The 22768-nt window shown below is 63.4% G+C and overlaps 2 protein-coding genes across 2 annotated transcripts; one reads left to right on the forward strand and one right to left on the reverse strand.

The window, feature by feature from the left end:
• Window positions 1-249: 249 nt before the first annotated feature.
• LOC308217071 (sphingomyelin phosphodiesterase 5-like) lies at window positions 250-3839 on the forward strand (the record flags this gene model as incomplete). Its single annotated transcript, XM_080609780.1, has 6 exons — window positions 250-1926; window positions 2010-2082; window positions 2156-2296; window positions 2761-2850; window positions 3012-3075; window positions 3530-3839. The coding sequence occupies 6 exons, from the start codon at window positions 250-252 to the stop codon at window positions 3837-3839; spliced, it is 2355 nt and encodes a 784-aa protein (XP_080465906.1).
• A 2515-nt stretch (window positions 3840-6354) lies between these two features.
• OPLAH (5-oxoprolinase, ATP-hydrolysing) lies at window positions 6355-22545 on the reverse strand (the record flags this gene model as incomplete). Its single annotated transcript, XM_080609781.1, has 25 exons — window positions 22327-22545; window positions 21603-21794; window positions 20809-21116; window positions 20199-20394; window positions 19536-19701; window positions 18623-18761; window positions 18457-18524; window positions 17786-18102; window positions 17600-17712; window positions 16800-16970; window positions 16139-16276; window positions 15591-15729; window positions 15005-15117; window positions 14461-14612; window positions 14191-14351; window positions 13234-13335; window positions 12976-13150; window positions 11964-12148; window positions 10652-10780; window positions 9041-9175; window positions 8612-8761; window positions 7964-8121; window positions 7646-7806; window positions 6714-6811; window positions 6355-6540 (listed from the first exon to the last, which is right to left on the reverse strand). Exons 1-25 carry the CDS (start codon window positions 22507-22509, stop codon window positions 6355-6357), a joined length of 4035 nt encoding a protein of 1344 aa, XP_080465907.1. The 5' UTR covers window positions 22510-22545.
• Window positions 22546-22768: the final 223 nt, after the last annotated feature.

Consider the following 22768-nt stretch of genomic DNA (forward strand, 5'->3'; position numbering starts at 1 on the left):
CTGGGGCCGTGCCAGAGCCCTGCCAGAGCTGTGCCAGGGTCATGCTGGGGTCAGTGAGGTGGGAACCAGCCCCATGTCTGTGCCCCAGCCCCATGGCAGCAGCAGGGACAGAGCTAAGGTTGGTGCCAAGCCGCAGACACCACCAGCCAACACAGCACCAAGCGACTGCGTGTGCTGGGACCTGGGCTGGGCTGGAGCAGCCCCAGCATTCCCAGTGACCCCAGCATCTCCAGTGCCCAGCACCATCCCATGCTGGAAGTGGGCGCAGGAGGGCAGGACTCAGACAAGGCTCAGGCAGGACTTAGGCTGGAGCAGGACTCAGGACTTGGGCAGGGCCCAAGACTTGGGCAAGACTCAGGTAGGGTCAGGTTAGACTTGGGCAGGACTCAGACAGGACTCAGACAGGACTCAAGCTTAGGCAGGACTCGGGCTCAGGCAGTACTTGGCAGGATCCGAGTAGGACCCAAGCTGAGGTTAGACTCGGGCTCAGGCAGGACTCAGGCAGGACTTGGGCAGGACTTGTACTCAGGCAGGACTCAGGGTCAGGCAGGACTCGGGCTCAGGCAGGACTCGGGCTCAGGCAGGACTCGGGAAGCCTCGCTCAGGACTCACTGGCACAGCCGGCGGTGCCGGGGCAGACGCGGTGGTTTCGCCCGTGGCGCCGGGTCCTGCTCCCCGCAGGTGCCCGGAACCCGTCGGGCCAGTCCTGGCGCCGCCGCGGCTCAGCCCCTTCCCGGCTCCCGCGGCCGGACGGAGGCTCCCCGGTGCCGGTGTCTCTGTGGGTGCCGGTGCCGCTGCAGGGGCTCGGGCTCTGTTTGTTCCGCGCCCCCCGCCCCCCTCCGGTGCTTCCGTCCCACCCGGAGGCGCTTGGGGCGCTCACGGGGGACGCAGGGGGCGAGGAGGCACCCGCGGTGGCGGCTCCGGCTGCGGCCGCTCCGTCCCAACGCGGGTCCGTGTCCCGCAGGTGTCAGCGGCTGCGGCGGGGACCCCGCGCTGAGCGCCCCCCCCGCGATGCCGCTGCCGGAGGCCCCGTTCCGCAGCCCCGCGCTGGCGGCTCTGGACGCCGTGGCTCGGGCGCTGCTGGCTCCCGGCTTCTGGGCCCTCAACCGGCTCCTGGACCTTCGGCCCACGACGGCGGAGCTGCGGCGGCGGCGGGGCCCGTGCGGTTGCTGCCGCGGTTGCATCGCTTGGGCGCTGGCGGGGCCGGTGCTCGCGGTGCTGCTGCTGCTTTCGCTGCCCGTCACGGCGCTGGGGCTGCTGCTGTGGCTGCCGCTGCAGGCGGCGCGGAGCCCCTTCCTTTACCAGCGCACGGCCGCGGCGCCGCCGGCGGAGCCGTGGGACCTGCGGCAGCCCCGGACCTTCACCTTCGTCAGCGCCAACCTCTGCCTCCTGCCCAGCGGCTTGGCCAAGTTCAGCAACCTGGGGCAGACGCCGCAACGCGCCGCGGACATCGCCCGGCGCCTCGTGCCGGCGGCACCGGACCCCGACAGCGACCGCGCCGGCCTGGTGGAGCCGCGGCACCGCGGAGCCAACGGCTACGGCGGGACCCTGCGCACCGAGCGCAGCGTGGCCGTGGAGATGCCAGAGGTGGAGGAGCCGATGATGGAGACGCCGATGATGGAGACGCCGGAACCGGAGCCGGAGCCGCCGCTCTCCGAGCTCTTCCCGCCGGACGCCGACGTCCTTTGCCTGCAGGAGGTGTTCGACGCCGCGGCCGCCGCGTGTCTCCGCCGCCGGCTCGGCCGCGTTTTCCCGCACGTTATCTCGGAGGTGGGCACGGGGGGGCTGCGCCGCGGGCGGCTGCGGCTGCTCGGCAGCGGCTTGTTCCTCGCCAGCCGCTTCCCGGTTCTGGCCGCCGCCTTTCGCAGCTTCCCCAACGGCGCCCGTGAGGACGCGATGGCCGACAAGGGGCTGCTGATGGCCCAGGTGAGCGCCGGGTCCCGCGGTGCCTGCTCCAGCCGGGTCCCGCCGCGGTGCCGGGTCCCCTCTGAGGCTGTCGTGTCCCGCAGGTGCAGCTCGGGTCGGCGCGGCACCGCCGCATCGTCGGGTACATCGGCTGCACGCACCTGCAGGCGCCGGCCGGTGAGCGGGGGACAGCGGGGACAGAGGCGGGCCGCGGGGGGCGGCACCGGTTCCATGTCCCCGTGTGCCGCAGGGGACGGCGCCGTTCGGGACGCGCAGCTGACGCTGGCGCTGCGGTGGCTGCAGCAGTTCCAGCGGGAGCAGGAGCAGAGCGGGGACGTGGTGGCCTTCGACGTCCTCTGCGGGGACCTCAACTTTGACAACTGCTCCCGCGGTGGGGACACGGGGACGGGGGACGTGGGGACAGGACGATATGGGGATATGGGACATGGGGATATGGGGATGTGGGGACATGGGGATATGGGGGAACATGGGGACATAGGGGATATTGGGACATGGGGATACAGGGATATGGGGACATGGAGATATGGGGGTATGGGACATGGGGATAGGGGATATAGGGATATGGGGGAACATGGGGACATACAGGATATTGGGATATGGAAATATGGGGATATGGGAATATGGGGATATGGGACATGGGTCATGGGAATATGGGGATATGATATGAGGACATAGGGCCATGGGGATATGGGAATATGGGGATATGGGACATGGGAATATGGTGATATGGGACATAGGGACATGTGGATGTGTGATATGGGGACTGAGGGATGTGAGGGCACATAGGGCACAAGGTGTTCATGGGGGTGACCCTGTCTGTGTCCCTGCCCGCAGCTGACCAGCTCAACCAGCGGCACCAGCTCTTTGAGCTGTACCAGGACCCGTGTCGCCAGGGACCGGGGCAGGATGAGCCCTGGGCCATAGGTGGGACTGGGCATCCCCTGTCACCAGCCAGGGACACACTGTGGCTCTGGGTCATGGCCTGGCCTGGGCCTGGCACCATTCCTGTCCTCATCTCCATCTGTCCCCATCCCTGTGTCCATGTACCCCCATATCCTTATGTCCCCCATATCCCCTGTTCCCAGGCACTCTCCTCAACTACCTGGAGATCTATGAAGAGTCCGTGTCCACCCCGGAGAAGATGAAGAGGTGACAGGAAGGAGACATGGTGAAAGGCCATCACGGCCCTGGGGGGGGTCCCCATCCCTGCGTCATTGAGTCCCTGTGCCATGGGGTCCCTGTGCCATGGGGTCCCTGTGCCACCATGTCCTTGTGCTACCATGTTGTCAAGTCACCATGTCCCCATTCCATCATGTCCCTATGCCACTGTTTCCCTCTGCCATGGTGTCCCCATGTCCCCATTCCACCTTGTCCCCATCCCATGGTGCCCCCGTCCTGCCACATTCCTCATCCCAAGTCCCCCATCCCCTGGTGTCTTCATGCCAGAGCATCCCGGTGCCACCGTGCGCTAGTGCCACTGTGCCCTGGTGCCGCACTTCCCTCACTCCAGACTGTCCCCATCCATTGCTGACCAGTGCCACGGGGCCCCCATCCCACGCTGTCCCCCCTGCGCCCCCCTCACTGCTCGCCCCTGTCCCCGCAGGACTCTCTCCTCTCCCGGTGGTCGCTGCCGGTTCCTGGCGGGTCCAATCCTGGCCTCAGGGCACCCGGACCCCGCATTCCCGGGCCCGTGGCGGGGCCGGCGCCTGGATTACGCCGTGTTCCGGCCGCGGCTGCCCACGGTGAGCGCCGCAATGGGGGGGGCACCCCGAGACCCCGGAGACCCCCCCGTGACCCCCCCGTCTCCTGTCTCCCAGGATGTCGCCACCGTCTCCTTCATCACCCGCTTGGCCACGTGCTCCGATCACCTGCCCGTGGCCCTGAGCCTCCACGTGGGCCCCGGCGCACCCTGACACCGGCACATGGGGACACCGGGACACCAGGACACTGGGACATGGGGACACCAGGACAGGGGGTGACCAGGACATGGTGTTGGTGTCCCTGTGCCACCAATCCAACACGGATCCAGCACAGATCCAGCACCAATCCGACATCAATCCAGCAGTGATCCAGCACTGACTCAGTATTGATTCAGTGTTGATCTGGGACCAATCCAGCACGGATCTGGCAGTGATCTGACACTGACCCGGCACCATCGTGGCACCGATCTGGCACTGATCCAGCATCAATCCAGCAGTGATCCAGCACTGGTTCAGTATTGATCCAGTGTTGATCTGGGACCAATCCAGCACTGATCCAGCATTGATCCAGTATTGATGGGGCATTGATCTGGTACTGACTCAGCACTGATCCAGCCCCAGTCCAGCATTGATCCAGCCCCAGTAAGGCACCAATCCAGCATTGATCCGGCACCTATCCAGCATTGATCTGGGACCAATTCAGCATTGATCCAGCATTAATCTGGAAGCAATCTGGTATATGGTCTGACATTGATCCTACATTGATCCAGTATTGATGGGGCATTGATCCAGCAGCAATCCAGCATTGATCCAGCATTGATTTGACATTGACCCAGCACCAATCTGACACTGATCTTGCATTGATCCAGCAGTGATCTGCTACCAATATGGCACTGATCTGGGACCAATCTGGCATTGATCCAGCATTGATCTGACATTGATCCAGCACTGATCCGGCATTGATCCAGCACTGATCTGACATTGATCCAGCACTGATCCGGCATTGATCCAGCACTGATCCGGCATTGATGTTGTATTGATGGGGCATTGATCTGGCACCAATCTGGCATTGGTCCGGAATTGATGGGGCATTGTTGAGACATTGATCTGGCATTGACCTGGCTCCAGCCAGTTTTATCATAAAGGTCCAAGTGCTGCCCCAGCCCCAAAGCAATTGGGGCTGCCCCCCATCACTGGGACAGGGACCCCCATCACACACACGGCCATGGGCAGGTCTGAATCCTTTATTAGAAGGCACCAAGCTGGGATCAATGGGGCAGATGGAGACCCACACTGATGGGGCTGAGCCTGCACATTTGAGGGGTGCTGGGTGGGGGTCCCCATATGCTTCAAGGCAGAAGCATTGGAAGCTATGGAGCTATAGGGCAGAGCCTGCCCCACAGCAGGACCCTGAGCTCTGCCCCATGACAGGGTGACCCTTGGTCCCCTCTGCTTTGGGGAGTGCATAGCTGGAGTTGGGGAACTGCCTCATAGAGGGTGAAGGGAGCTGGGATCTGCCCCATGGAGTGTGCATAGCTACGATCAAGGGTATGCTACTTGGGGGGCTGCCCTATTGACTGTGCCTATCTAGGGTTGGGGGCTGCCCCACAGGGAGTGTGTGCAGGGAGGGAAGCTGCCCTATGGGGTGTGCGTTGGGGTTGGTGTCTGCCACGTGAATTGTGCGTATCTAGAGTTGGGGGGCTGCCCCATAGAGTGTGTGTAGTGAGGGAAGCTGCCCTATGGGGTGTGTGTGAAGGGAGCTCGGGGGATGCCCCATGGAGTGTGCATAGCTAAGATCAAAAGGGTGCTACTTGGGGTTGGGGGCTGCCCTATAGGATTGTGCATATCTAGGGCTGAGGGGCTGCGCCATGGGATATATGCATTTGGGGTTGGGGGATTGCCCTAGGGGCTGTGCGTACCTTGTGGGGGGCTGCCCCATGGGATGTGTACCTCTGGGGCTGGGGGCTGGCCATGGGGTGTGCTTTGTGCTGTGGGGCTGCCCATGGGGTGTGCTGTGTGCTGTGGGGCTGCCCATGGGTGTGCTGTGGGGCAGCCCATGGGGTGTGCTTTGTGCTGTGGGGCTGGCCATGGGGTGTGCTTTGTGCTGTGGGGCTGCCCATGGGGTGTGCCGTGTGCTGTGGGGCAGCCCATGGGGTGTGCTTTGTGCTGTGGGGCAGCCCATGGGGTGTGCTTTGTGCTGTGGGGCTGCCCATGGGGTGTGCCGTGTGCTGTGGGGCTGCCCATGGGGTGTGCTTTGTGCTGTGGGGCTGCCCATGGGGTGTGCTTTGTGCTGTGGGGCTGCCCATGGGGTGTGCTTTGTGCTGTGGGGCAGCCCATGGGGTGTGCTTTGTGCTGTGGGGCTGCCCATGGGGTGTGCCGTGTGCTGTGGGGCTGCCCATGGGGTGTGCTTTGTGCTGTGGGGCTGCCCATGGGGTGTGCTGTGGGGCTGCCCATGGGGTGTGCTTTGTGCTGTGGGGCTGCCCATGGGGTGTGCTGTGGGGCTGCCCATGGGGTGTGCTTTGTGCTGTGGGGCTGCCCATGGGGTGTGCTGTGGGGCTGCCCATGGGGTGTGCTTTGTGCTGTGGGGCTGCCCATGGGGTGTGCTGTGGGGCTGCCCATGGGGTGTGCTGTGGGGCTGCCCATGGGGTGTGCTTTGTGCTGTGGGGCTGCCCATGGGGTGTGCCGTGTGCTGTGGGGCTGCCCATGGGGTGTGCTGTGGGGCTGCCCCTCAGACACTCTCCTGCACCCGCCGGTACTCGAAGACGCTGCCACGCTCGGTGAAGCTGGGGGGGGGCGGTGGCACTGGGGCATCCCCCCGGCCTCTGTCCCCGGCTGCGTCCTCAGCCCCATCCCCGGCCCCATCCTTGGGGGCTCCGAAGCCGCCACCACCGGGGGTCAGGAGGCGGAAAACGTCCTATGGGGGAGCAGGGGTCAGGGGGGAAATGGGGGCTATGGAGGCTGTGAGGGATCTAGGGGAGCTATGGAGGGATCCGTGAGGGGGGTGTGGTGGTCTATGGGGTATCTATGGGTCCCTATAGGGTCTCTATGGGGTCTATAGGGTGATGTAAGGGGTGTCCCTGCACTCACCCCCGGCTCCACTGACACGGAGCTCTTGCCCCCCAGGTTGATGGTTCTCCCGTCGCGGCGCAGCAGCAGGTTCAGGCCTGGGGCTCCGGGGCTGCCCCCTGAGGGAGAGATGGGGGTTATGGGAGTCATGGGGGTTCACGTGGTGCCATTGTTGGCCCACATCGGTCCGTACCGGTCCATGGGTGCCATTGTTGGCCCACATCGGTCCGTACCGGTCCATGGGTGCCATTGTTGGCCCACATCGGTCCGTACCGGTCCATGGGTGCCATTGTTGGCCCACATCGGTCCGTACCGGTCCATGGGTGCCATTGTTGGCTCACATCGGTCCGTACCGGTCCATGGGTGCCATTGTTGGCCCACATCGGTCCGTACCGGTCCATGGGTGCCATTGTTGGCCCACATCGGTCCGTACCGGTCCATGGGTGCCATTGTTGGCCCACATCGGTCCGTACCGGTCCATGGGTGCCATGGTTGGCCCACATCGGTCCGTACCGGTCCATGGGTGCCATTGTTGGCTCACATCGGTCCGTACCGGTCCATGGGTGCCATTGTTGGCCCACATCGGTCCGTACCGGTCCATGGGTGCCATTGTTGGCCCACATCGGTCCGTACCGGTCCATGGGTGCCATGGTTGGCCCACATCGGTCCGTACCGGTCCATGGGTGCCATTGTTGGCCCACATCGGTCCGTACCGGTCCATGGGTGCCATTGTTGGCTCACATCGGTCCGTACCGGTCCATGGGTGCCATTGTTGGCTCACATTGGTCCGTACCGGTCCATGGGTGCCATTGTTGGCTCACATCGGTCCGTACCGGTCCATGGGTGCCATTGTTGGCCCACATCGGTCCGTACTGGTCCATGGGTGCCATTGTTGGCTCCTGCCAGCCGGTGCCAGCCCCGTGCCCCCCGTGCCCCCGTCCCCGCGCTCTCACCGCAGAGCCCGTAGGGCCGCAGCACGCGCCGCTCGCTCAGCACCGCCAGCTCCAGCCGCTCCCGGAACAGCAGCTCCCGGACCAGGCCGTCCCCGCCGCGCCAGCGCCCGGCGCCGCCCGAGCCCGGCCGCAGCCCGAAGCGCTGCAGCACCACCGGGTACCTGCGGGGCAGCGCGGCCAGCTCCAGTGCTCCCCAGCGCCCCCCAGCGCCCACAGCGCCCCCTGCACCCCTGGTACCCCCCGGCACCCACAGACCCCCGACACCGCCCGGCGCCCCCTGGACCCCCCAGGCCCTGCCGGGGCCCCCTCGCCCCTCACCGCTGCTCGAGGATCTCGGGGTCGGTGATGCGGGTGTTGGTCATGTGCGTGTGCACCCCGCTGCGGCCGTGCCAGCCAGGGCCTGCCCCGGCACCGCCCGCCACCGTCTCGTAGTAACCGGAGTGGGCGGTGCCGAAGGTGACGTTGTTCATACAGCCCTGGGAGGGGCCGCGCCGTGAGACACCGGCACCGTGAGACACCGGCACCGTGAGCCTCAGCACCCCAGGACCCCAGACCCCAGCACCATGGGACCCCCAACCTCCAATACCTGGGATCCTCAAGACCTCTGGCACCCCAGACCCCCAGGACCTCAGGCTGCAGCACTCAGGACCCCCTGAAAGCTCAATCTCAGCACCCAGGACCTCCGGGACCCTTTATTCCCAACACCCAGGACACTTGGGCCCCCAGCTCCCTGAAACCCCCCAACCCCTTGGACCCCCATTTACCTCACTCCCACCATTGCCCCCTGGTTCCCCGTTGCCTCCTATTGCCCTTAGTCCTCCATTGCCCCCATCACCACTCATTACCCCCCCTGCACCCCAGACCACCATTGCCCCCCATTGCCCCCATTCCCCCCGGTCCCTCATCGCCCCCCCATTGTCCTCATCGCTCCCATTCCCCCCAGACCCCACTGCCCCCAGCCCGTACCTGGGACGCAGCGCACACCCCAAAGGCCTTGAAGATGACGTCCACCACGCGCTGAGAGGTGAGGACGTTGCCCCCCACCACGGCGGCCTCGGGCGAGGGGTCCAGGATGGAGCCCTTGGGGATGATCACACGCACAGGGGCCAGGCACCCCTGGGGGGCGCAGTCAGCACCCACCCGAGACCCCCCCTCTGGGAGTAGTGCCCAGACCCACACCCATGGGAGTGGGGTCCCAGGACCCCCCCACCAGGGGAACGGGGCCCAGGACCCCCCCGCTCCAAGTCCCTCATCCCCTGGGGCCAGCACGGGGCTGGCAGAACCCACAGCTCCTGCCTGGGCTCCTATGGGGTGTATGGGGGATCCCTCAGCCTTGGGGGTCCCGCACTGGGGAGGGTCTCACATGGGGGATCTCACCCAGGCCCCCTCACACACCTGGTTGAGGGGCAGGTCCTGCCCCACCATGCAGCGCAGGCAGTAGATGATGGCAGCCAGGGTGACGGCGCGCGGCGCATTCCAGTTGCCCAGCACCTCGGGGCCCGTGCCCGAGAAATCAAACACTGCGCTGCCCTGGGGCAAAGTGCACCCAAATGCACACAGATGCACCCAAACCACCCCAAAATACACACAGATACACCCAAACCACCCCAAAATACACACAGATAGACCCAAACCACCCCAAAATACACACAGATACACCCAAACCACCCAAAAATACACACAGATAGACCCAAACCATCCCAAAATACACACAGATACACCCAAACCATCCCAAAATACACACAGATACACCCAAACCACCCCAAAATACACACAGATAGACCCAAACCATCCCAAAATACACACAGATAGACCCAAACCACCCCAAAATACACAAGATGCACCCAAACCACCCCAAAATACACACAGATACACCCAAACCACCCCAAAATACACACAGATACACCCAAACCATCCCAAAATACACACAGATAGACCCAAACCATCCCAAAATACACACAGATAGACCCAAACCATCCCAAAATACACACAGATACACCCAAACCACCCCAAAATACACACAGATACACCCAAACCATCCCAAAATACACAAGATGCACCCAAACCACCCCAAAATACACACAGATACACCCAAACCATCCCAAAATACACACAGATAGACCCAAACCACCCCAAAATACACAAGATGCACCCAAACCACCCCAAAATACACACAGATACACCCAAACCACCCCAAAATACACACAGATACACCCAAACCATCCCAAAATACACAGATACACCCAAACCATCCCAAAATACACACAGATAGACCCAAACCATCCCAAAATACACACAGATACACCCAAACCACCCCAAAATACACACAGATACACCCAAACCATCCCAAAATACACAAGATGCACCCAAACCACCCCAAAATACACAAGATGCACCCAAACCACCCCAAAATACACACAGATACACCTAAACCACCCCAAAATACACACAGATACACCCAAACCACCCCAAAATACACACAGATACACCCAAACCATCCCAAAATACACACAGATAGACCCAAACCATCCCAAAATACACACAGATACACCCAAACCACCCCAAAATACACAAGATGCACCCAAACCACCCCAAAATACACACAGATACACCCAAACCACCCCAAAATCATAGACTCATTGAAGAGTTAGCGTTGGTAAAGACCTTAAGATCATCCAGTTCCAACCACCCTGCCATGGGCAGGGACACCTCACACTAAATACACAAAGATGCAGCCAAACCGCACCAAAATACACACAAACCTCCACAAAACAGCCCCCAAATACCCCCAAAACCTGAGACATTGAACACCGCCTTGCCCTGAGGACAGGGGCGATCCCAAACACCCCCAAACACCCCTCATTGCCCCAAACCCACCATAAACTGCCCCAAACCCCACCATGAAAACACCTCTGCATCCTCCCAACCCCCGCTCGAGCACCCCAAAACCCCAAGCATCCAAATCACTCCCCACGTCCTTCCCAACCCCCTGCACCCCCCCCGCACCTCGGGCTGCAGCCGCACGCGCAGCCGCAGGCGGCTCCCATCGTCCAGCCCGTCCTCGGCCTCCAGCTCTGGGCCCCAGCGCACGGAGAAGCCCCGGAGCATGTCCCGAACGCAGCGCTCCGCTGTGTCCTGTGCCAGGGAACGCGTGTGTGACATGTGACATGTGACAAGTGACATGTGACATGTGTCATGTCCCGAACGCAGCGCTCCGCTGTGTCCTGTGCCAGGGAACGCGTGTGTGACATGTGACATGTGACAAGTGACATGTGACATGTGTCATGTCCCGAACACAGCGCTCTGCTGTGTCCTGTGTCAGGGAACATGCATGTGATAAGTGTCATGTGACATGTGTCATGTCCCGAATGCAGCATTCCGCTGTGTCCTGTGCCAAGGAACATGTGTGTGACATATGACATGTGTCATGTGACATGAGTCATGTGACATGTGTCATGTCCCAAATGCAGTGCTCCGCTGTGTCCTGCATCAGGGAACACACATGTGCCATGCGACATGTACCATGTGTCATGTGACATGTGTCATGTGACATTTGTCATGTCCCGAACACAGCGCTCCGCTGTGTCCTACGTCAGGGAAGACACGTGTGACGTGTGACATGTGACATGTGTCATGTGACATGTCCTGAACGCAGTGCTCCACTGTGTCCTGTGTCAGAAAACATGTGTGTGCCATGTGCCATGTGTCATGTGTCAGTCCTGCACACAGTGCTCCACTGTGGTCTGCAGCGACAGGGCATGGGACATAGCTGTGACATGTGGCACGTGTCACGTGTTGTGTCATGTTGTGGCACGTTGTGTTGTGGCACGTTGTATTGTGTCATGAGACAGTGCATGTCATGTCATGTCATGACATGACATGGCATTTCATGGCGGGTGTTGTGTTGCGTCGTGTCATGTCACATTGTGTCATGGCATGTTGTGGCTTGTCATGGCAGATGTCACATCATGGTGATGCCATGTCATGTCACAACAGGTGTCATGTCATGGCAGATACTGTGTCACGGGATGGTGAGCATTGTGTCATGTCAAGTCACAGCTGGTGTCACGTTGTGCCATGGCAGGTGTGGTGTCGTGTCATGTCAATGGCATGTGTCACGTCACAGTGTGTGTCACATCACAGTGTGTGTCACGTCAATGGCATGTGTCATGTTAATGCCATGTGTCACGTCACACTGTGTGTCGTGTCAACGGCATGTATCATACCAATGGTGAGTGTCACATCACAGGGTATGTCACATCATGGTATGTGCCATGTCACAGTGTGTGCCACATCCCGCACGTGGCCCCCCCCACACCTGCACGTGCCGCATGTAGCCCTGCACGGTGCTCAGCCCGTGCTGCCGGATCAGCGTCGTCACCAGCTCAGCGCCCGCGCGGTTGGCGGCCACCTGCGCGCGCAGGTCCGACACGTTGTCACGCAGGTTCCGTGTCCCACTGCAGCCCGGGACCTGCCCCGGGGCGTGCAGCGCCGCAGCCACCGCTGTGGGGACAGCACCACATCACCCACCGCTGGCATCACCGCACCGCCGTGGCACGACTCCACCACCACATCCCTATCATGTCCCCAGTGTCACCACCATGTCCCAGCTACCCCCATCACACCCCCACTGTCCCCACCGCACCATCCTCATCATGTCCCCTTCATCTCCACCATGTCCCCACCACCCTCACTGCATCTCTGCTGTCCCACCATCCTTACTGTGTCCCCACCGTGCCACCACCACATGCCCACCATCCCTACCATGTCCTCACCACGTCCCCATGATCATGTGTCACGTCACAGTGTGTGTCACGTCACAGTGTGTGTCATGTCAATGGCATGTGTCATGTTAATGCCATGTGTCACGTCACAGTGTGATCACATCCCCATAATCCCTAGCATGTCCCTACCATCCCTTGTCCCCACCAACCCCACAACATCCCCATCACTTCCCCACCATGTCTGCATCATCCTCACCACATCCGTCATCCTTCCACATCCTCACCGTGTCTCCATTGTCCCCACTGTGTCCCCACCATACTCACCACATTCCCACCATCCCCAGTGTGTCACCATTGTCCCCATTACATCCTCACCATGTCCTCACCATGTCCCCATTGTCCCTCCCACATCCCAACGATCCTCACACATCCCCACCATTCCCATCACGTCCCCACCCTGTCACTATTGTTTGCACCACGTCCCCACCACATCCCCACCACATCCCAACCATCCCCATCACATCCTCACGTCCCATTGTCCCCACCAAGCCCCCACTGTGTTCCCATTGCCCCCACCATGTCCCCATGACCCCGGCGCAGACGCACCCTCCTCCTGGAACACCCCGTCCTTGACCAGCTTGAAGGAGATGAAGACGGCTCCTTCCTCCTGCAGTGTCTTGGAGTGGGGGGGCATCGAGCCGGGGGTGCTGCCGCCGATGTCTGCGTGGTGCCCGCGGTTGGCCACGAAGAACACGGGGCTGGGGATGCCCGGCCAGAAGACCTGGGGCAGCACCGGGGGTGAGTGGGGGGGTCCCGGGGGCCTCAGGGGGGGTCCCAGGGCTGCCCGGGGAGGTCCCCGCTCACCGGGGTGATGACGGTGAGGTCGGGCAGGTGGCTGCCCCCCGCACACGGGTGGTTGCTCAGGATCACGTCCCCATCCCGCAGGTCCTCACCCAGGTTCCGGATCTGTTGCGGCACCTCCAAGGGCTCAGCGCGTCCCAGCAGCAGCCCAGCACTGCCACCATGTCCCCACCATCCCCACCATCCCCATAGCATTCCCACCGTGTCTTCACCAGCAGCACAGCACCACCACCATGTCCTCGTCATCCCCATAGCATCCCCATAGCATCCCCACCGTGTCTCCACCAGCAGCACGGCACCACCACCATGTCCTCACCATCCCCACCATAGAATCATAGAATAGTTAGGGTTGGAAAGGACCTTAAGATCATCCAGTTCCAACCCCCCTGCCATGGGCAGGGACACCTCACACTAAACCATGCCACCCAAGGCCTCATCCAACCTGGCCTTGAACACCGCCAAGGATGGAGCATTCACAACCTCCCTGGGCAACCCATTCCAGTGCCTCACCACCCTCTCAGTAAAGAATTTCTTCCTTAGATCCAATCTAAACTTCCCCTGTTTAAGTTTGAACCCATTACCCCTTGTCCTGTCACTACCATCCCCATAGCATCCCCACTGTGTCTCCACCAGCAGCACGGAGCCGCCACCATCCCCACCACGTCCTCACCACCACGTCCTCGCCATCCCCACCACATTTCCAGCTCCCCAGGGTGCTTCTGGCTTCATGGGATCCCAATCAGCTGCCTGGGGTCCCACCAGCTCCTTGGGGTCCCATCATCTCCCCAGTGTCCCCACCATCTTCCTGGGGTCCTGCCATCTCTCCAGGCACTCAAAAGCTCTTTGGGGTCCTTCTGGCTCCCTGGTGCCCCCACCACCTCCCCAGGGTTCGCACTGGCTCCCCTTGGCCCTTCCGCCTCCCCAAGGTCCTGTCACATCCCTGGTGTCCCAGAGCCGTGCCTGGAACTGGACGGCCTCCTGCATGGCGCCAAGGTGCACGGGGATGTGGGGCGCGTTGGACACCAGCCCCCCATCTGGCCCGAAGAGCGCACAGGAGAAGTCCAGGCGCTCCTTGATGTTGGTGGAGATGGCCGTGCGCTGCAGGATGCGGCCCATCTGCTCTGTGGGGGACACGGGACCCTCGGGAGCCAGCTCCTGCTCCATAGAGCCCCATGGAGCCCCACCGGCCCCACAGTGCCCCCCCAGCCCCACATTGCGCCTGCCCCACACCTGCGATGCTCATGAAACGGTGGGAGAAGATGGAGAGCTGCACGGGGTCGAGCTGGGGGCCGATGGGGCGTGGGGCCACCGACCCCACAGCGATGGAGATGTCACCGAAGTGGGTGATGCTGGCGGTGCAGCCTGGCTCCACCACGATGGTGCTGTGGGAGGCTGAGGGTCAGCGGCTGCCCTGGGTCCCCACCAGCTCCTTGGGGTTCTCCTGAGGTCCCACCAGCTCCCCAGGAACCAGGCAGTTCCTCAGGGTTCCACCATGGCTGTCCCCCTGGCTTCTTGGGGTTCCACCATCCTCATGGGGCTCCCACCAGCTCCCCAGTGTCCCACCAGCTCCTTGGGGTCCCCACTGGCCCCTGAGGTCCTTCTGGCTTCTGAAGGTCCCCACCAGCTCCTTGGTCCTCACTGTCCCCTGGGGTCCCACCATCCCTCGGGGTCCCCAATGTCTCCCTGGGGTCCCCATGATCTCACTGGGGATCCTGCTGTCCCCCACGGTCCCCACTGTCCCCTGGGGTCCCCTTTGTCCCCCCGGGGTCCCCACCTGTTGTTGTCGATGATGATGGCGGGCCCGGGGATGCTGTGGTCACAGGCCAGCGCCTGCAGCAGGAACACGGGGGTGTCCATGTACCCCTCCTCGAAGTAGCACCGCGTCACCTGCGGGACTCCCCCACAGCACGTCACCACTGGGAGGTCCCAGGTCACCACCGGACACCCCTGGTCCCCGGGGTCCCCCCTGACTCTCCCGGTCCCCTCTATCCCCCACAGCCTCCCCCCATTACCTCCATCCTTTTCCCCTGTGCCCCTGTCCTTTGTCCCCCCCATCTTCCCTGCTCTACTCTGTCCCCCCTTCCATCCCTGTCACCCCCTGTTCCCCCAGTCCTCCTCTTCCCCCCCTCTTTCCTCCAGTCCTCCCCTGTTGCCCCGGTCACCCTCCGGTCACCCCCAACCCCCTTGTTTCCCCCCGTCCTTCCCGTCCCTCCTTGTCCCCCCTCTCCCCTCCGGTCTCTTTGGTCTCCCTTGCCCTCTCCATTCCCCGGTCCCCCCAGCCCTCTCTGTCGCCCCCATCTCCCTGCCCCAGTTCCCCTGTCCCCTCGGACCCCCTTCCCCCCCGTTCCCCCCGTCCTCACCGTCTCCACGGGGGGGGGTTCCCCGCTGGGGCTCAGAGGGCTCCGGGCGCTGCTGCTGCTGGAGCCGGTGCCGCGCACTCGGACGTCATCCACGAGCACGGCCCGGTCCGGGATCGTGAACCCGAACTCCAGCCGGTACCTGCGGAGGGCGCAGCTGGGACGGGACCGGCACCGGCAGAGGCGGCGGGACGGGATCGGGATGACGGGATCAGGGACTGGGATTCTGACATGGGAATCGTGGCTCTAGGGGGGGGATCATGGGGGCAAGAAGGGGATCACGGCACTGGGACAAGGATCTTGACACCGGGATGGGCACTGCAGCACCAGGGCAAGAACTGAGGTGCTGAGATGGGGATCGCGGCACTGGGACAAGGATCTTGGCACGGGAATGGGGATCACGGCACTGGGACAGGGATTGTGGCGCTGGGGCCGGGATCACAGCGCTGGGATGGGATTGTGGTGCTGAGAGGGCGATTCCGGTGCCGGGCTGTGGGTCGTGCACTGGGATGCGGTTCCCAGCACTGCGCTGGGTCCCACTCGGGCCTCACCGGCTGGTGAAGGCGCTGAGGAAGTCCCCAGCGCGGCAGGAGCCGGCGGTAGCCGGGTGCCCCTTGGCCGAGCACATGAGGGCGCAGTCGGTGCCTTCATAGCGCAGGTGTAGGAACGATTCCGTGTGGATCTGCTCCCTGCAACACAGCCCTGTCACGCCTCTCCAGCTCTGTCCCTGTCCCTGTTACCCCTGTCCCCGGCCCTGTCCTCCTGCCACCATTGCCGTGTCCCTATCTCATCCCTATCCCTATCCCATCCCTATGCCCTCACCATCTCCATTCCCATCCCATGTCTGTTCACCTCAATCCCATCCCCATCCTCATGTTCCCATCTATCCCATCTCCATCCCATTCGATTCCCCTCTCCATCCCCATCTGATCCCTTCCCCATGAACTCAACTCTATCCCCTCCTCCATCCTATCCCCATCTCCATCCTATCTCTATCCCACCTCCATCTCCATCCATTCCCATCCCATCTCCAGCCCCATATCCCTACATCATCCCAATATCATCGTATGCCACCCCATCTCCATCTCATCCCCATGTTCCCATTCCCACGTCCATCTTCAATCATCTCCACTGATCCCAAAGTCCATCCATCCATCCCATCCCATCCCCATCCCATCCCCCTGTCCCCCCGTGCCCAGTGCCCATGCTCACAGGCTGAAGCCCTGCTCCTGCAGGACATCCCGGCATTCCTGCTCCAGCTCCTGGATGCGCTGATCCAGGTGTGGGAAGGAGTCGGGAGCATAGGGAAGGGCACAGGGAGCCTGTGCCTCGTGCACCACATCAGCCAGTGCCAGCCCCACTGCTGACAGCAGCCCGCTGTGCCTGGGGGACACGGGATATGGCACCCCAAAGCCACCCACAGCATCCCAAACCCATCCAGAGCAGCCCGCTGTGCCTGGGGGGCATCACAAAACAGAGCCTTAGGGACCCCAAAACAGAGCCAGAGCAGCCCACTGTCCCTGGAGGACAGGGGGACATGGGACATGGCACCCCAAAACAGCTATAGAACCCTGTTGTGCCTGCATGGGGACAGGGAACCCCAAAACATAGCCATGGGCATCCCAAAAGCAGCCATGGCCACCTTACTGTGCCTGCATGGTGACATGGGACTGGGACATGGGGATATGGGAAATAGCACCCCAAAACCAGCCAGAGCACCCCACTGTGCCTGGGCATGGGAACATAGGACATGGGGACCACAAAACAGAGCCACGGTCTCCACTTTGGGAAACCAGGACCCCACAAACCCCATCTCCATGGGAATCCAGGAGCCCTCCAACCCCATCTCCATAGGGACCCCCCACCCCTTCTCCACGTGGAACCAGAACACCCCAACCCATCTCCAAGGGGCACCAGGACCCTCCAATCCCACCCACCCACCTGGGGACCAGGGACATCCCAAACCCCCCCGTGTCACGCAGTGGGGGTCTCCACACCCCCCCAGCAGGTACCTGTGGATGAAGACACGGCTCATGCCAAGGGCACGGGCAATGGCACACGCGTGTTGCCCCCCAGCACCCCCGAAACACGCCAGCACGTGCCGGGCAGTGTCATGGCCTCGGGCCTGGCAGGGGACACAAACCCCATGGTGACACCAGTAACACCAGGAACCCCCAACACCTCCCATGGCCACCAACCTGCGTGAGGGCGCGGATGGGCCGGCACATGGCTTCATTGGCCACACGCACGAAGCCCATGGCCACCTCCTCCACCGACAGGCGCTGCAGGGCACGGGGGGTGGTGGGGACACTGATGTCATTGGTATTGGTGTCACCGGTGTCACCAGCAGTGCTGGCGGTGAAGGTAGCGATGTCGGCGGCCATGGCTTGGAACGCCCGTGCCACTGTGTCCCGGCACAGGGGCTGGTCCTCGCCAGGGCCGAAGATCCGTGGGAAGTACTCAGGGAGGAGTCGGCCGAGGCAGAGGTTGGCATCAGTGATGGTCAATGGACCCCCTAAACCATGATGGTGCTAGTCAGTGGATACACTAAACCATGATGGGGATGGTCAAAAGACACCCTAAACCATGATGGTGGTCAACGGACATGATGGGGATGGTCAATGGACCCCCCTAAACCTTGATGGTGGTCAATGGACCCCATAAACCACAACGGTGATGGTCAATGGACCCCCTAAACCTTGATGGTGGTCAATGGACCCCATAAACCACAACGGTGATGGTCAATGGACCCCCTAAACCACAATGGTGATGGGTGGCGAGCACAGCACTGGTTCCATCCTCTCCCAATCCCATCCTCCTCCTATCCCCTCCCATTCGATTCCCATCCCCCTGTCCCCACAACGCTCACCCTTGCGGTAACAAGCGGGACCGGGGTGGGCACCCGCTGACTCAGGGCCAACCACGTAGAGCCCAGATCTGAAGAGGAGACACAAGGAGGCAGATCCACCAAACCAGGCTCGTCCATGGCCATGGTCATGTCCATGGCACTCATGGGCGCTGGGGCCAGCACCCACCTGAAGAAGAGCCGGGAGCCGCCACCGGCCGCCACCGTGTTGATGTCGAGCTGTGGCACCTGGATGGTGACACCGGCTGTGGTGGCCTCAAAGACGTGCTCGTACTCACCAGCATAGCGGCTGACGTCAGTGGAGGTGCCTGCGGAGGGAGCAGCATGGAACCATGGAGCCATGGAATCATGGAGGCACAGGATCAGTCAGGTTGGAAGAGACCTTTAAGGCCATCCCAGTCCAACTGCTCTCCAGCACTGCCAAGGCCACCACTAACCCATGTCCCCAGGTGTCACCTCTCTTCTCCATGTGAACCCCCCAGGTCCCTCAGCCCTTCCCCATCACCCCTGTGCTCCAGGCCCTGCACCAGCTCCATTGCCCTTCTCTGGCCCCGCTCCAGCCCCTCAATGTCTCTCTTGCAGTGAGGGGCCCAGAGCTGAACACAGGATTCGAGGGGCGGCCTCCCCAGTGCCCCCTGCAGGGGCACAGTCCCTGCCCTGGCCCTGCTGCTGCACTGGTGCTGGTACAGCCAGGATGTGCTTGCCATGGGCACAGGCTGCGCACGTTCAGCTCCACCACCCCAGGTCCTGTTCCATGAGCACTTTCCAGCCACTCTTCCCTAAGGATTTAGTGTCCCACGGGGCTGTTGTGGCCCAAGGACAGGGCCCGGCACTTTGCCTGTTGACCCTCATCCCATGGATCCTGCCTGGGCAGATCCCTCTGGAGATGCTCCCACCCAGCCTGGTGCCACCTGAGGTGCCTCGAACCCCTCATCCATCAATGGAGACACTGAACAACACCGAGGCCTGAGGGACAGCACCAGTGACCGTCCCCACTGGAGGTGACACCATCAAGCACCCTTGGGGCTCTTTGCCCACCCCATCTCACAAAGGCCCCCATGGGTGCTGGTACATGGGCTCACCTCCCATGTCAAAGCCAATGACGGGTGTCCCATTGCCGTGCTCGTACGTGGTCATGGCGTAGCCAACGACACCACCAGCCGGGCCCGACAGGATGGAACTGGCACCGGAGAATTTCTCCATCGGCGTGAGGCCCCCGTCCGAGCGCATGAACAGCACCGGCACCCCCTGCACAGGGGGGGCATGGGTGCCCATAGGGTGGGATGGGGTCTCATAGGGTGTCATGGTGGGATGGGTGCCATGGGGGGGTCCCAATTGGATGGGTACCCATGGAGGTATGATGGGTAATAGGTGTCTGTAGTGGAGTCCCAATGTGACATGTGCCCATGGGGCGTCGCAGTGTGATGAATGCTCATGGGGAGTGATGGGTGCCATGGAGGGTGGGATGGGTGCCAACGAGGTGGTCATGGTGGGATGGGTGCTACTGGGGGGGTCCCAGTTGGATAGATGTCCATGGAGGTGTGATGGGTAATGGGTGCCCATAGTAGGGTCCCAATCTGATGAGTGCCCATGGGGAGGTCACAGGGTGATGGCTGCCCATGGAGGGGGGTAACAGGATGCCTATGGCCCTGCTGGGTGTCCCAAGGGGGGTCCCAGGGGGGGTCCCAGGGGGGTATCACAGGGGGGTGTGCAGGGGAGTCCCTGGGGGGTCCCTGTGCCCTCACTTGCAGGTGGTGCCGGAAGCCGGCGCGGAAGCCACGCAGATACCGCTGGATGCAGGGGCTCAGGTAGGCGTCAGCGCAGGCAGTGAAGCCACGCGGCACCGCACGCACCATGGGTGCCACGGCCGAGGACAGTGACACGTGCTCGAAGCCCAGCTCCTGCGCCAGCGCCGCCACACGCTGCTCATGGCCTGGCCACCTGCAGGGACCGCGATGGGCACCGGGGACACCCCAGAACCCACCAGAGCCTCCCAAACCCCAATGGGAGCCCCAAAACCAGTACCCACCAGGAGCCTCCTGCACCCAACCAGAACCCCCCCAACCCCACCAGAGACCCAACCAGGGACCCCAAAGTATCCCAGGGCTCACCAAAACCCCAGTAGAGACCCCTAAACTCCACCAGTACTCACTGGAACCCCCAGAACCCAACCAGACCCCTCCAAACCGCACGGGGACCTCACCAAACCCCAATGGGAACCCCCATCCCCTCAAAAATCCTCCTGGGGCCCCCCACCCAGGGCCCGAAAAGCCCCCCAGGGATCCCTCCAAACCCATCAGGGCCCCCCAAAACACCACTGGGCCCCCCGGCCCCCTCCGGGCGCCCCCGCCTCACGCGTAGGAGTGCAGCAGCAGCACGGCCAGGCTGCGGATGCCGCGGTCCCGCACGCCCTCCAGCTCCCGCCGCAGCGCCGAGAGCTCCAGCGGCCGCTGCAGCACCAGCGACACCCCCATGGATCCTGGGAACAGCAGGGGACGGGTGAGGGGCGGCCCCGCGCCGGGACCGCCTCCCCGGGGCCTGGCCGTACCTTGGAGCACCGGGAGCGAGCCTGTGCCCGGGAGGCGGCAGCGCGGCTGGTGCGGGATGAGCCGCTCGTCCACCTCGATCACCTCCTCGTACAGCACCTCGGGCACCGCCACCGCCTGCGGGACACGGGGCGGCACCAGCGGCACCGGCGCCGAGGGAGCGACAGGGACACGGGGATGTCAGCGGGGGCCACAGCGGCCGCGGAACGTGCCGGGGGCAGCTGGGTCCCGGCTGGTGCTGGCTTGAACGCAGCGGCGCTCATGGGACACGGGGACTCGCTGCCACCAGCCCCAGCAGCCCCAGCAGCCCCCAGCACCATCAGCAGCGCCCCCAGGACCAGCACCAAGGGCGTCCGCAGTGGGCAGAGGACACACCGTGGGCACCCGGGGACGTGCCAGCGCTGGGGTCACACGGGGACACGCTTCCCCACGGCTGGGTCACGGGATACAGCGGTGCGGCTGCAGGCGGTGCCGTGGAGCGCGGGGGCACGGGGACACGGGGACGGGGGGGCACAGGAACGCGGGGACGCGGGGGCACGGGAACGCGGGCCGCGGTGCACGGCCCGGTGAGCGCGGCGCACAGCGGGGCACGGCGGGGCTCACCAGGTCGAAGATGCGCGGCCGCGCTTGGGTGCCGATGTGCAGGAGGTGGCGGAAGCCGCGGGTCACCAGCAGCGCCACGCGCTCGCCCCGGCGCTCCAGCAGCGCGTTGGTGGCCACCGTGGTGCCCATCCGGATCCACTCGATCCCGGCCGCGTCCAGCGGCTGGTCCCGGGGCAGCGGCACCCCCAGCTCCTGCGGCACAGGCACCTCAGCCCCACGGAGCCACCAGGGAACCTCAGCCCCATGGAGCCACGGGATCCCCAGCCCCAAGGAGCCGCAGGGACTCCCAGCACCATTGCAGACCCTCAGCACCACTGGGGGTCTCCCGGGGACCCCAGCGGGAAGGGTGTAGGGGGAGATCCTGCGGGGTTCCGGGTGGTCCCAGGAGTGTCCCAGAGGGAATTCCGGGAGGGGGTCCAAGAATTTCATGAGGGGTCCTGAGGGGTTCCCAAAGAGGTGTCAGGGGGCATCGGGGGTCCCTGGGGAAGTGCTGGGGGGGTGTCCCGGGGGAGCTCCTCTGGAGGGTCCCGGGAGGTGCCGGGGGTCCGGGTGGTCCCGGAGTGTCCGGAGGGGCTCCCAAAGGGGTCCCGGGGATCCGGAGGGGTCCCAGGGAAGGGTCCCGGGGGGTGGGGTCCTGGGAGTGTCGCAGGGGAGGGCCCCAGGAGAAGGGTCCCGGGGTTCCCGGTGCTGTTTCAGAGCCGTCGGGGCGCTCCGGGGGCCGCACCTCCTCCAGAACGCGGCGGATGCCCTCGGTGGGCGCGTCTGCGTAGGCCGGGTCCTCGGAGAGCAGCTTGAGAACGCGGACGCGGCCGCCGGGGCAGCGAGCGAACACGTCTGTGAAGGTCCCGCCGCGGTCGATGGCGAACTGGAACCCGGCGGGGCCGGGAACGGGGCCCTCGGCAGCCATGGCGGGACGGGTTCGGGCACCGGGAGGCTCGGCTCCGTTCGGCTCCGCTCGGCTCCGGCTGCTCTCGGCTCCGCTCGGCTCCGGCTCGGTTCACCGGCCACGGGGGGCGGGGCCTCAGAGGGGGGCGTCTGCTCGAGGGGCGTGGCCTCATCGGAGGTGGCCCTGGACTGGGGGCGTGTCCTAACGGGGTCGACCGTTTCTGGGGCGTGGCCTCAGGGGTGATGTCACACGTGGAGGCGTGGCCTCAAGCGACAGGAGG

Source organism: Psittacula echo (assembly GCF_963264785.1).
Source record: "Psittacula echo genome assembly, chromosome: 2".
Lineage (NCBI taxonomy): Eukaryota > Metazoa > Chordata > Aves > Psittaciformes > Psittacidae > Psittacula > Psittacula echo.